This window comes from Trachurus trachurus, assembly GCF_905171665.1.
Source record: "Trachurus trachurus genome assembly, chromosome: 5".
NCBI lineage: Eukaryota > Metazoa > Chordata > Actinopteri > Carangiformes > Carangidae > Trachurus > Trachurus trachurus.
This window is the reverse complement of record NC_139896.1, coordinates 1,819,478-1,831,677: the sequence shown is the minus strand read 5'-3', so window position 1 is coordinate 1,831,677 and position 12,200 is coordinate 1,819,478. Positions and strand designations below refer to the sequence as shown.

The following is a 12,200-nucleotide window of genomic DNA, read 5'->3' as shown; positions in this document are numbered from 1 at the left end:
GTCACTCTGAAACTGTAGAAAACTACAATAATACGTCTGAGATTGATGAAAATATTGATAAAAAAAAGAGTGTTTTTAATGTTTAACTTTATGTCTTTTGGAGATCATTTCATTTTCAACTGGATGATAAAACTGTTGAACACATTAACAGACAAACTTCTCCATGTGGATGTGTTGCAGCGTGTTCAACATCCTGCAGGTTCAGTCGAGGGTGGAGCTGCACACAGAGATTTACCGTTATTAGAATATGGCTGCAGAGTAGACGCTCCACTGATTAAATCTCCACTAATCACACACACACACACACACACACACACACACACACACACACACACACACACACACACACACACACACACACACACACACACACACACACACACCCCTCTGTCCCCTCCACCTGGGTCTGACCACCACCACCCTCTCTCTCTCTGCTGCAGCCAGAGACAGATTCACTCTGGGCAGCAGATGCTGAAGATGCTCTCCTGCAGAGCTGTGTATTTCTGTCCCTGTGTGTGTGTCTGTGTGTCTGTGTGTGTGTGCTTCCTGCAGATGATGAGATGACAGAAACAAAAACTCAGCATCACTCACGTCACGAGCAGAGAAACTGATTCATATTCACAGATCGTCTGAACGTTAATCAAAGAGCAGTTGTGTTTGATATCTCTCCTCTTATTAATAATCTGTGTGTAAATGTGACGACGTACGCAGCAGGTAATAAGCTGTGTGTGTGTAGTGACGTCATACAGCATGTGCTTTAAAGCCCCAGTGTGTAACTTATTTGGCTTTTTATGATCAAAAATCAAATATTCTTTCATAAATCAGGATTTCCCTGAAGTGGAATCACAGCTGCATACAAATGAAAGCTTTCTGGTACCTTAGAATGAGTTCAATCAGGATAGACCATTTACGACAAGAGAGCCAGGTTTGAGGATGAAGATGAAATTACATTTATTGTATTGTATTGTGTAGTTATATCCCCCCCCGGGCCTAGACACTGGTGGTGGTAGGGAAGCTTCAAGTCGCCTGATGAGGGAACTTCTCGGTTGAAGATCCAGGTGGTACCATGTTATCCGAGTCAGGCAGCATACCACTTTTTGGCCTGTCACATCTCCACAGTTCATCCCATTTAATGCTGTAATACTTTAAAAAAGAGAGGAGACCTTAGAGAACCAATAACAATGCTTTAATTTATCACATGACTTTCAAGAAGCCACTGAAACCCTTTTTTGCAGACTTTTTCAAAGGAAACAGGTTTGCCATTTTGCTCCACTAAAACGGTCTGAAAACATACAGTAACTTCCTGGTCCTTTTTCATCTGGAAAAAAATATATTTACACTAATAGATTAGTAAAGTTTATTTTTTATTAGTTCCATGCAATTTATTTACTTATTAAATAATGGAAACTTGTTAAAATGCACCTGTTGCCCGAAAGCAACAACGAACCATTATAGAAAATTGCAGTGTTGCCTTGAGGCGACAGTGGACCATTATGGAATCATTGCATTATGAGACTATGGTAGTGTGTGTTTAGGTGTAAATATAATGTTCAAAAACATATCATTCATCAATGATGATGAGGAAGATGAGGATGAGGCCAGTGAAGGTGAAAGTCTACAGAGACTGGTGTTTCTAATACAGTGATGATGATGATGAACCGTAATAGTACAATGTTGCCTACAAGCAACAAATCCCCAAAACTTCCAAAAATAAATATTTTGTTTTAAATTTCTTTAGATTATGTTTATTTAGTCTATTTTGAGACATAAAAACACTCCAAACATTTTTTCCCCCACTGGCATCATGATGCAGCGTACCATAGAGGGTTAAGACAGTCTGTATCTTGATGGAGGTGGAGGTGGGCTCAGAGTTTTGCAGGAATGACGGCTGGATGACAGGAGAGAGAGAGAACTTTTAAATTTGCACTAATGACTGATTGGTGGAAGGGAAAGAGGATGGCAGACTGTGATTGGCTGAATTATGAGAATAAGGAGAGGGAGCGAGAGGATGGCAGGAAAACAGGGAAAGGGCTTTGAGGCTTAAAGGGATAGTTCTTCCTGTCTGAACTTTCACTTAGCTTCAGTTGTTACAAGTCGTTACAAATACATAAGTGGGCGACGCACCGAACCGAGGCGGCCATGTTGCATCGCCATTTTTTACGTTGAGAAAGACGGTAAAACAATACCACATCACCATGACAACATGTTGTCAGGCCTGTATTGTTTTGCCTCGTGCTGGCGGACCACTTGTTTATCCTGTTATTTCACCTGCATTTCACCTGAATGCAACATCAAGAATACGTTCAGATATGCAACCGCACCGCTAGATGGGGGGAATTCATACGTACTATACCTTTAAAGTAAAACACACACACACACATATTATATACAGTATAGTATATATGGTATTTTATTATTATTATTCCTCACTTTGCAGTTTCTCTTGGTGTTTGATGGACTCAGTGTCGAGGTGACCTTCAGCTGGATAAACAGGGTTTATGTGGAAAGAGGCTCTGACTTCCTGGTGTGTGTGTGTGTGTGTGTGTGTGTGTGTGTGTGTGTGTGTGTGTGTGTGTGTGTGTGTGTGTGCAGCAGCTCAGACAGATTTATTAAAGTGTCCTGGAATATTTCACTGGATGAAAACACATGTTGGTCTGAGAGTCAAGAGGACACGATGATGATGATGATGATGATACAGTGTTGTTACACATGATGACATCCCTGTGTGTGTGTGGTTGCCAGGACGATGCCCGGCAGCTGTTTGCCCTGTCGGCAGCAGCGGAGGAGCAGGGCATCCTGCCTGACGACCTGTCCAACGCCATCCAGAGACTCTGGGCCGACAACGGCGTCCAGGGCTGCTTCACACGGGCCAGGGAGTACCAGCTCAACGACTCTGCAGCCTAGTGAGTGGTGCACACACACACACACACACACACACACACACACACACACACACACACACACACACACACACATTTTTGTATTTATTTTTTTTATTTAAAGGCCCATGCTGTGCACTTTTCTCTGGGTCTATTTCCCTAACAAGATGTATCATTGGTTTTGAGTAGCTGTGATCTGCTTCATATTGTTTCTACTGCCCCTTTCTGTTGCCTCTTTCTGGAGCTCTAGCAGCCACAGGTCATTTGGCCAATCAGAAGAGAGAATGAGAACCTCTCCTCTGATTGGCTCACTGTTTTTGAGTGGCATGTGGTCGGGCCAATCACAGGCAAGTAACTGAAGCCTGAGCTGCATTCAAAAAAATTGAAAAAAAAACTGGTCACGGTGGGCAGAGTTACCTTGTGTGTGACATCACAGAAAGGAGGAAGTGCTATCTGCTCGTCTTAAAGAGACAGTTCCTACAAATGGGCGGTGTGTGTTTCTCCGTTTATGACCAGTTTGATGCATGTGGCAGTATATACGTGGCCCAGAGACCTCCCCAAGCACCAAAAAATAACCAAAATCACATTTTTCATGCCATGGGGCCTTTAAGGAGGACAGTGCACATTTGAATTTATTAAAGGATAGCCCCTTGAGATGTAGCATCTCATTTTCAAGGGGGTCCCTGAACAAACATATACTTAGAACACACAACATCAACAATACACTACATTACATTGTAGACATACTGTACATAACATGACAATACAACAAATACAGACATCTTGCTCACACACTCTCACATACCACCTCTACCCCCATAATTTTAACAAACAGAATAGAAATATTAAATAACATAGTAGGAATAACGAAATAACAAAATGGAGAAAGAAAGAATAACAATGAATGAATGAATGAATCAATTAAGTAATTAACTAAAAACATGAGCAATTTGTTTTAAGATATAGATATAGTGACCTCCTGAAACAATGAAAAGAGGTAATAGAACGCAAAGAAGGAGGGAGATTATTCCAGTCAAATGGGCCTGAAGCTCAGAGCAGAAACATTCAGAGAAAACAACAGTTTGGACCTGAATTCTCTTAAATTACATTTGTTTTAACGATTAAATTGATTCACAACTGAATCTTCATGATGATGTCAGTGAGCTGTGAGTCAATGATTAGATTTGTCCTTAAATCATGTTTCAATGTGAGTTTGACTGTGAAACCACTGTGTCGTAATATTTCTATAATCAGCTCCAGAGTCATGATGGTTATTACTCAGCTTTCTCTGTTTTTTGGAAGATTTCTGTGTCTGTGGATGTATTTGTCACTTGGTTCAGATGCTGATTTATCTTCTCACAGTCGTTTCCTCGCCCATATAACGATATTTAGATCCATTCAAGATCTATTAGCACATCAGCTAATATATCAAACTGATCAAAAAAACCTGCACTCATTAATTATTCGTTCATTATTATTCGTTCATTATTATTCATGAGCGGAGCGAGGCGACATGTGACCTGGGTGTGAAGTGATGATGAGTTAGATCGTGTGTGTTGAGACGACACGAAGCTGCTACAGAAGCTGCAGAGTTCCTGTCAGGAGGGTGTGAAGGAACAGAGCAGCACACGGCGGCTCACCTCACCTCACATCACCACCATCTTCCTCCTTAAAGGGACAGTTCAACAACTCCACAACGCTCTGGTGGACAAGTTGTGACCTGCACATTCACCACGCTATGAGATAATCACGTAACATTAGAGACACATGAAGCAAATACTCTGGACTACTTTCTCTTCTGAAATCCCTCCGCCCAGCAGCCGTGTCTGGAATGTAGTTCCGGCTGCATTTGCCTCTAAAACAACTCTGTCTGGTAATTATATAACAAGAGATTTACTATTTACCAGGACTGGGTTTCAGACCAGGTTTTTTTTCTGGAGTGGGGCATGTTAGATAAATGTGTATTAATGTAACTGCCTTTCAGTCAATTTAATGTAAACATGAATATTTTTAGTTTCTAGGTTAGATATTTCCATCTTTGTACAATTTGCAACATTAGTTTTGTAAAAAAAAAAACTCTTTCATAACCAAATAAATTGGTATTAAAACTGAAAAAACAGAACCAGTTGTTTTAGAGGTAAATTCATGCAAAACCACTGATGCGTGTTGCCTTCAGGGACAGTTTTTCATCAACAGTCTCTGTATTTCCCTCTAAAACAACTCTGTGTGGTAACGTTGTGTTATTATCTCATAGCGTGGTGAATGTGCAGGTCACAACTTGTCCACCAGAGTGTTGTGGAGTTGTTGGATTGTGTATTTGATGAGTTTGATGATTTAATTAAAAGTGATGAACCTACTGCTGTGACTATAGGGGTTATGGTGCGAGGAGGACCTGACAAATAAATGTTGAACTGTCCCTTTAATGAAGCATCCTCTCCTCCCCTCAGTTACCTGAACGACCTGGAGAGAATAGCCAAACCCGACTACATCCCCACGCAGCAGGACGTCCTGAGGACCCGGGTCAAGACCACCGGCATCGTGGAGACACACTTCACCTTCAAGGACCTGCACTTCAAGTAAGACACACACATATTAGTACTTTTACTGGAGTTAATTAGTAGGAACGCTGAAAAGTACTGGTTACTTTCAGCTCTTTTTCTAAAATCCTATTGGACACAAGCTGTGTTTGTCAGAGAAGGAAACCCTAACCCCTAAAAGCAGCACATCAGTGCAGCTGCTTTCAAAGAGTTCATTCTCACTAACAAGAGTTAAAAGCTCCTTACATTCATTTACAAACAATTAGAGTCATTCATTGATGTGGAGAATAAGACATTTACTCTGACTCTGACTTCAAGTACATTTAAAAGCAAGTACTTTTTTACTCTTACTCAAGTAACATGTCGGCTCAGCTCAGTGCTTCACACCTCGAACTGTGTTTCTGTGTTAGAGACTGAGCTACATTTCCACGGAAACCATCTGAACAGAAAACGCAAAAGTGGCGTTAAGTTCTCACTTTTCTCTCATTTTGCGTTTAGACGAGCCTGAACACACATCAGACCAACACTGAGCGTTTTTTTAAAACATATATTTATTACATTTTAAATTAAAAGAGAACTTGGAAACTATGGAAGTGTGTTGCATTCACTTGAAAAAACAACAACTTTTTTCCGAGTAATTGATTTTGTTTTGTTTTTCTGACACATTTTTTTCTGTTTTTCAGAGGAATTCTGATTCTCACCGTGTTTCCTATAAATTCAGATTGATATTGAGAGGAGACGACCTGTTATCACAGAACTATCAGAGCGGTTAGATGTAGCACCTTTATTCTCAAATCAATCCTTATGTTACCTGCAGTTTGGAGCTTCTCGCTGGATTTTGAAATCTCAATAAATCTAAAAGAAAATCACTCTGAAAAACAGAAAAAAAAAATATATATAAAAAAATTCCTCCTTTTTTTCAAGTGAATGCAATATGCTTCTGTAGGATACAAAGTGAACATAAACATACAATATGAACTATAGCAACCCCACCCACCAAGCTTCTCATCTATCAAGGTTGACGGAGAAGGAAAAAAAAGTAAATGAAAAAAATAAAAATACATAAAATTACTAAATTAAATACGTAGTGCAGTGCCATTAAACTGTGTCGAGACAACAGCGCAACACTATGGAGCCAGTGTAGAGCAAGACATACGAGTATTATTGTGATACAGCCAATAGCAGGTACTATATGTCCATCCATCCATCCATTTTCATCCGCTTGATCCGGAGTCGGGTCGCGGGGGCAGCAGTCGGAGCAGGGATCCCCAAACTTCCCTCTCCCCGGACACTTCCTCCAGCTCTTCCGGGGGGACCCCAAGGCGTTCCCAGGCCAGCCGAGTGACGTAGTCACTCCAGCGTGTCCTGGGTCTTCCTCGGGGCCTCCTCCCGGTGGGACATGCCCGGAACACCTCACGAGGGAGGCGTCCAGGGGGCATCCTATACAGGTGCCCGAGCCACCTCAGCTGGCTCCTCTCGATGTGGAGGAGCAGCGGCTCTACTCCGAGCTCCTCCCGGGTGACAGAGCTCCTCACCCTATCTCTAAGGGAGCGCCCCGCCACCCTGCGGAGGAAACTCATTTCGGCCGCTTGTATCCGGGATCCCGTTCTTTCGGTCATGACCCAGAGTTCATGACCATAGGTGAGGGTGGGAACGTAGATCGACCGGTAAATCGAGAGCTTTGCCTTTCGGCTCAGCTCCTTCTTCACCACGACGGACCGATACAATGACCGCATTACTGCGGCCGCCGCACCGATCCGCCTGTCGATCTCGCGCTCCGTTCTCCCCTCACTCGTGAACAGGACCCCAAGATACTTAAACTCCTCCACCTGAGGCAGGAACTCTCCCCCGACCTGGAGGGTGCAAGCCACCTTTTTCCGGTCGAGAACCATGGCCTCGGACTTAGAGGTGCTGATTCTCATCCCAGCTGCTTCACACTCGGCTGCAAACCGCCCCAGTGCATGCTGAAGGTCCTGGCTCGAGGGAGCCAACAAGACCACATCATCTGCAAAAAGCAGAGATGAAATCAAGTGGCTCCCGAACCGTACCCCCTCCGGCACTTGGCTGCGCCTAGAAATTCTGTCCATATAAATAATGAACAGAACCGGTGACAAAGGGCAGCCCTGCCGGAGTCCAACACGCACCGGGAACAGGTCTGACTTACTGCCGGCAATGCGAACCAAGCTCCTGCTCCGGTCATACAGGGACCGTACAGCCCTCAGCAGAGGGCCTCCGACCCCATACTCTCGGAGCACCTCCCACAGGATGCCACGTGGGACACGGTCGAAAGCCTTCTCCAAGTCCACAAAACACATGTGGACTGGTTGGGCAAACTCCCATGCACCCTCGAGCACCCTGCGGAGGGTGTAGAGCTGGTCCAGCGTTCCACGGCCAGGACGAAAACCGCATTGTTCCTCCTGAATCCGAGGTTCGACTATCGGCCGAATTTTCCTCTCCAGCACCCTGGAATAGACTTTCCCCGGGAGGCTGAGGAGTGTGATCCCCCGGTAGTTGGGACACACCCTCCGGTCCCCCTTTTTGAAGAGAGGGACCACCACCCCGGTCTGCCAGTCCAGAGGCACTGTCCCCGACTGCCACGCGATGCTGCAGAGGCGTGTCAGCCATGACAGCCACACAACATCCAGAGACTTGAGGTACTCAGGGCGGATCTCATCCACCCCCGGTGCCTTGCCACTGAGGAGCTTCCGGACTACCTCAGTGACTTCAGCTTGGGTGATGAATGCATCAACCTCTGAATCCTCGGCCTCTGCTTCCTCGACGGAAGGCGTGTCAGTGGGATTGAGGAGATCCTCGAAGTATTCCTTCCACCGTCCGACGATATCCCCAGTCGAGGTCAACAGCTCCCCTCCTCCACTGTAAACAGTGTTGGCGGAGCACTGCTTCCCCCTCCTGAGGCGTCGGATGGTTTGCCAGAATTTCCTCGAGGCCGACCGGTAGTCCTCCTCCATGACCTCCCCGAACTTTTCCCAGACCCGAGTTTTTGCTTCCGTGACCGCCCGGGCTGCAGTCCGCTGCCTCGGGAGTCCTCCGATCTAGCCAGGTTCGGTAGGACTCCTTCTTCAGCTTGACGGCATCCCTTACTTCTGGTGTCCACCACCGGGTTCGGGGATTACCGCCGCGACAAGCGCCGGAGACCTTACGGCCACAGCTCCGGACGGCCGCGTCAACAATGGAAGTGGAGAACATGGTCCATTCAGACTCAATGTCTCCGGCCTCCCTCGGAATCCGGTCAAAGCTCTCCCGGAGGTGGGAGTTGAAGACCTCCCTGACAGGGGATTCTGCCAGACGTTCCCAGCAGACCCTCACGATACGCTTGGGTCTGCCAAGTCTGACCAGCTTCCTCCCCTGCCAGCGGATCCAACTCACCACCAGGTGGTGATCAGTTGACAGCTCAGCCCCTCTCTTCACCCGAGTGTCCAAGACATACGGCCGGAGATCAGATGACACGACTACAAAGTCGATCATTGACCTCCGGCCTAGGGTGTCCTGGTGCCACGTGCACTGATGGACACCCTTATGCCTGAACATGGTGTTCGTTATGGACAAACTGTGGCTAGCACAGAAGTCCAATAACAAAACACCGCTCGGGTTCAGATCGGGGAGGCCGTTCCTCCCAATCACACCTCTCCAGGTAACACTGTCGCTGCCCACGTGGGCATTGAAGTCCCCCAACAGAACGATGGAGTCCCCAGTTGGAGCGCTTTCCAGCACCCCTCCCAGGGCCTCCAGGAAGGCCGGGTACTCTGCACTGCCGTTCGGCCCGTAGGCCGAGACAACAGTGAGAGACCTATCCCCGACCCGAAGGCGCAGGGAAACGACCCTCTCGTTCAGTGGGGAGAACTCCAACACATGGCGGCTGAGCTGGGGGGCTATGAGCAAGCCCACACCAGCTTGCCGCCTCTCACCATGGGCAACTCCAGAGTGGAAGAGAGTCCAGCCTCTCTCAAGGAGTTGGGTTCCAGAGCCCAGGCTGCGTGGAGGTGAGCCCGACTATCTCTAGTCGATACCTCTCAGCCTCCCGCACGAGCTCAGGCTCTTTCCCCGCCAGCGAGGTGACATCCCATGTCCCTAAAGCCAGAGTCGTTGTCCGGGGATTGGGTCGCCGGGGCCCCCGCCCACGGCTGCCACCCAAAACACACGGCACCGGCCCCTCATGGTCCTTCCTGCGGGTGGTGGGCCTACTGGAAGGCGGGCCCACGTCGCTCCTTCGGGCTGGGCCCGGCCGGGTCCCGTGGGCGGAGACCCGGCCACCAGGCGCTCGCCTGCGAGCCCCAACCCCAGGCCTGGCTCCAGGGTGGGGCCCCGGTGGGGCCCCGGTGACGCCGATCCGGGCGACGTGAACGTCCTCGATATTGTTCCACTCATGAGGGGTTTTGGAACCGCTCTTAGTCTGACCCGTCACCTAGGACCTGTTTGCCTTGGGAGACCCTACCAGGGGCATTAAGCCCCGGACAACATAGCTCCCAGGATCATTCGGGTGCTCAAACCCCTCCACCACGGTAAGGTGGCGGTTCAAGGAGGGGGGTACTATATGTATGACATAATTTTTTTATTTTTTTTTTTTTTTTTTTATGTATGACATAAAAAAGTAATGCATTTTTAATTAAAATAAACATAGAGTGGCTATGTTGTGAGTGTTTCAGGACGCGTTAGGAGAGAGGTTCAGGGTCAAAGCGACATTGCAGAAATGTTTTTTTCAAGAAAATGTAAGAAAAGGCCCCAGATTTCATCAAATTCACCAAGTCTACGTTTAAGACTAAAAGTCACCTTCTCTAACGATTAATCAATTTGATTTCATGCAATTTTAAGGAAATATTTTCAGGGTAGAGGCCTCAGATACAAGATTCAGGAGAGATAGAAACGGGTTTGGACATTATTTGGGGAATTGTTTTACCACTTTCCAAAATGTTTAAGTATCTTCTCACAGTCCCAGATGAAATGGAAGAAAGTGCCTTTATGAGTTTGAACCACTGAGTTTTGATAATAATGACCAGGATTAGAGGATTTATCAGTGCACGTGTGAGTCAGACATGTTGGTCAGTTTCTGTGCACGTTGAGTTTCATCTGTTGGAACAACTTCTTCAAGTTTCAGATTCATGGAGCTGCTGAGAAACTTTGTCTTGTTTCTGCCCGTTAGTAAACACACACTTCATCTGTTAGCTCACACACTGCAGAGGTGTGTGTGCATCTGTCTGTGTGTGTGTGTGTGTGTGTGTGTGTGTGTGTGTGTGTGTGTGTGTGTGTGTGTGTGTGTGTGTGTGTGTGTGTGTGTGTGTGTGTGTGTGTGTGTGTGTGTGTGTCTGTGTGTGTGTGTGTGTGTGTGTCTGTGTGTGTGTGTGTGTGTGTGTGTGTAATGAAAGAGAACGTGTATAGACAGAACCCTCTCTGTCTGTTTTCTGTTCCTCAGAAGTTGATTTGTTTCAACACTCTAAGTGTTTTCTCATTGTGTGCATTTCTTCATTGTTAATCATCACACAGACACACACACACGCACACACACACACACACACACACACACACACACACACACACACACACACACACACACACACACACACACACACACACACACACAGACAGATATCTGATGGAGACACTGAGGCTTTGAAACCAGGAAAATGTTTCTAAAATGTCACAGAGATTTATCAGAATGAATCAGACTTCACTGTCGAGGCAGCGGGAATGTGTGTGTGTGTGTGTGTGTGTGTGTGTGTGTGTGTGTGTGTGTGTGTGTGTGTGTGTGTAACATTTAAGTCTCATATTTATGAAGAGCACCTGAGGGATACACTTTTCTACAACACCCAAGAAGCACTCCATGCACTGCGTTCCTGTCTCATATTTATGTCTTAATATATTTTATTTCCTTGTGGAGTCACATAAAGCAGAGTGTGTTTAGCTGCAGCGTCTGCAGCTCTGATCTATGGACACACACACACTGACTCACTGCTACAACCAGCTCAGTGTGTGTCTGTGTGTGTGTGTGTGTATTTTCACCTGTTTCTCCCCACACACACAGTCTCAGATGAGGAACCTGTTCAGTGTGTGTCTGTGTTGTGTCCATCGGCTGCTGTAACGACATGTTTACACTGTGTGTGTGTGTGTGTGTGTGTGTGTGTGTGTGTGTGTGTGTGTGTGTGTGTGTGTGTGTGTGTGTGTGTGTGTGTGTGTGTGTGTGTGTGTGCGTGCAGGATGTTTGACGTGGGCGGCCAGCGCTCCGAGAGGAAGAAGTGGATCCACTGCTTCGAGGGCGTGACGGCCATCATCTTCTGCGTGGCCATGAGCGCCTACGACCTGGTGCTGGCCGAGGACGAGGAGATGGTCAGTGAAGCTCCGCCCACTTTTACTTTACACACACTACACTCTAATAAAAACTAATAAATATCATATAAAATATTCATAATAATAATACAAACCTGCCACCCAATTTTGGCAGCAGGTTCTTCTTCTTTCTTCTTTCATTTCTTTATTCACATATAGAAAAGGTATTCAAATCATTAAAATATTTGTAATTTCATATGTGAAATGGGACATGGGGAAATGGGTTGCGGCTGCATTGTCTTCTATAACGGCACTAAATATACCAGTAAACCCTCAAACGCTTATATTAAAGGGATAGTTCACCCAAAATTCAAATTTCCCTCATTATCTCCTCCCCCTCATGTGGACTAAGGGCTGGGAGAAGTTTCAGAGTCCTCCGTGGCTTCTCTGAGTTACAGGGGGTCTCGGCGTAGCAGTGCATGTCCATATGACGGTTGCAAATGGA

The 12,200-nt window shown here is 46.3% G+C and overlaps 1 protein-coding gene and 1 long non-coding RNA gene across 2 annotated transcripts in view; one reads left to right on the top strand and one right to left on the bottom strand.

Annotated features, from left to right (window-relative positions):
* The window catches only part of LOC310986485, a 252,456-nt gene that overhangs the window by 197,376 nt on the left and 42,880 nt on the right, over positions 1 to 12,200 (bottom strand). The window lies entirely within an intron of this gene.
* Positions 1 to 12,200, top strand: part of LOC310986472 (guanine nucleotide-binding protein G(i) subunit alpha-2-like) — a 94,121-nt gene that overhangs the window by 74,974 nt on the left and 6,947 nt on the right. Inside the window, exons 4-6 of the mRNA XM_083972402.1 lie at positions 2,743 to 2,903; positions 5,327 to 5,455; positions 11,626 to 11,755. Coding sequence (XP_083828528.1) covers positions 2,743 to 2,903; positions 5,327 to 5,455; positions 11,626 to 11,755 — 420 coding nt within the window. The remainder of the gene's footprint in view (positions 1 to 2,742; positions 2,904 to 5,326; positions 5,456 to 11,625; positions 11,756 to 12,200) is intronic.